Source organism: Pygoscelis adeliae, unplaced genomic scaffold (genome assembly GCF_000699105.1).
Source record: "Pygoscelis adeliae isolate BGI_AS28 unplaced genomic scaffold, ASM69910v1 Scaffold216, whole genome shotgun sequence".
NCBI lineage: Eukaryota > Metazoa > Chordata > Aves > Sphenisciformes > Spheniscidae > Pygoscelis > Pygoscelis adeliae.
In genome coordinates, this window is record NW_008825073.1 from 4,362,642 (window position 1) to 4,363,375 (window position 734).

Here is a 734-nt window from a genome sequence, read left to right on the forward strand (position 1 = left end):
TGCTTGTCCCCTTCCTGCCACTGTCTCCTGCCCCAGCCTGGCCATGCAGGCCGGATCCCCGCGACGTCTGTCCCCACGATGTCTGTCCTGGCCGCCGGCTCGGCCTTGCTTCCCCTCTTTGGTGTCACTTCACAGTTTCTCCCGGTACCTGGCTCTCTGCAGCCGCCCCTTCTAACACCTTAAAAAGAGCACCCTGAGGGTCCCTAGGGACCATCCCCGTATGCTGCCCGAGGGAGATGTCTCCGCACTCCTCTCCTTGCTCTGCTGCCCTGCCAGGGGACGGGGCGAGCTCCCCATGGGGCCACTATCCAGCTGGCACTTACAGCTCGCCACGGGCACATTTTGGGGGACAGACCCACTTGACATGGCAGGCTGGTCTGCAGCCCGGCGAGGGGCTGCCCTGGCAGGCGGAGCTGGCGGAGGTGGGGACGTGACAGTGCTTGCCCCCTCTCTGCCTCCCCAGACCGTTCAGGGCATCCAGGCCAAGTGCTTCCGCAACCTCCCCGACCTGATCGGTGCCTACCAGCAGCCCAACAACGGGCTGGTGACGCCCCTGCTCTACCCCGTGCACCGGGCGAGGCAGGCGGCCGACGAGGACTCGGGTGAGCTGGGGAGGGGGCAGCGGGGGCCACGCCGGGCTGCAAGCGGGGAGGGGGTCCCGGTGAGCTGGCTGTCCTCTGTCCGCAGACGGGGAGGACGGCCGGGGGGGCAGACCAGCGGGGGACAGCGGCCCC

General features: G+C 68.7%; 1 protein-coding gene across 1 annotated transcript in view; it reads left to right on the forward strand.

Annotated features, from left to right (window-relative positions):
* The window catches only part of LOC103919205 (phosphatidylinositol 3,4,5-trisphosphate 5-phosphatase 2-like), a 10,572-nt gene that overhangs the window by 1,890 nt on the left and 7,948 nt on the right, over positions 1-734 (forward strand). Inside the window, exons 3-4 of the mRNA XM_009326671.1 lie at positions 464-602; positions 688-729. Of these exons, the coding sequence (XP_009324946.1) occupies positions 464-602; positions 688-729 (181 nt within the window). The remainder of the gene's footprint in view (positions 1-463; positions 603-687; positions 730-734) is intronic.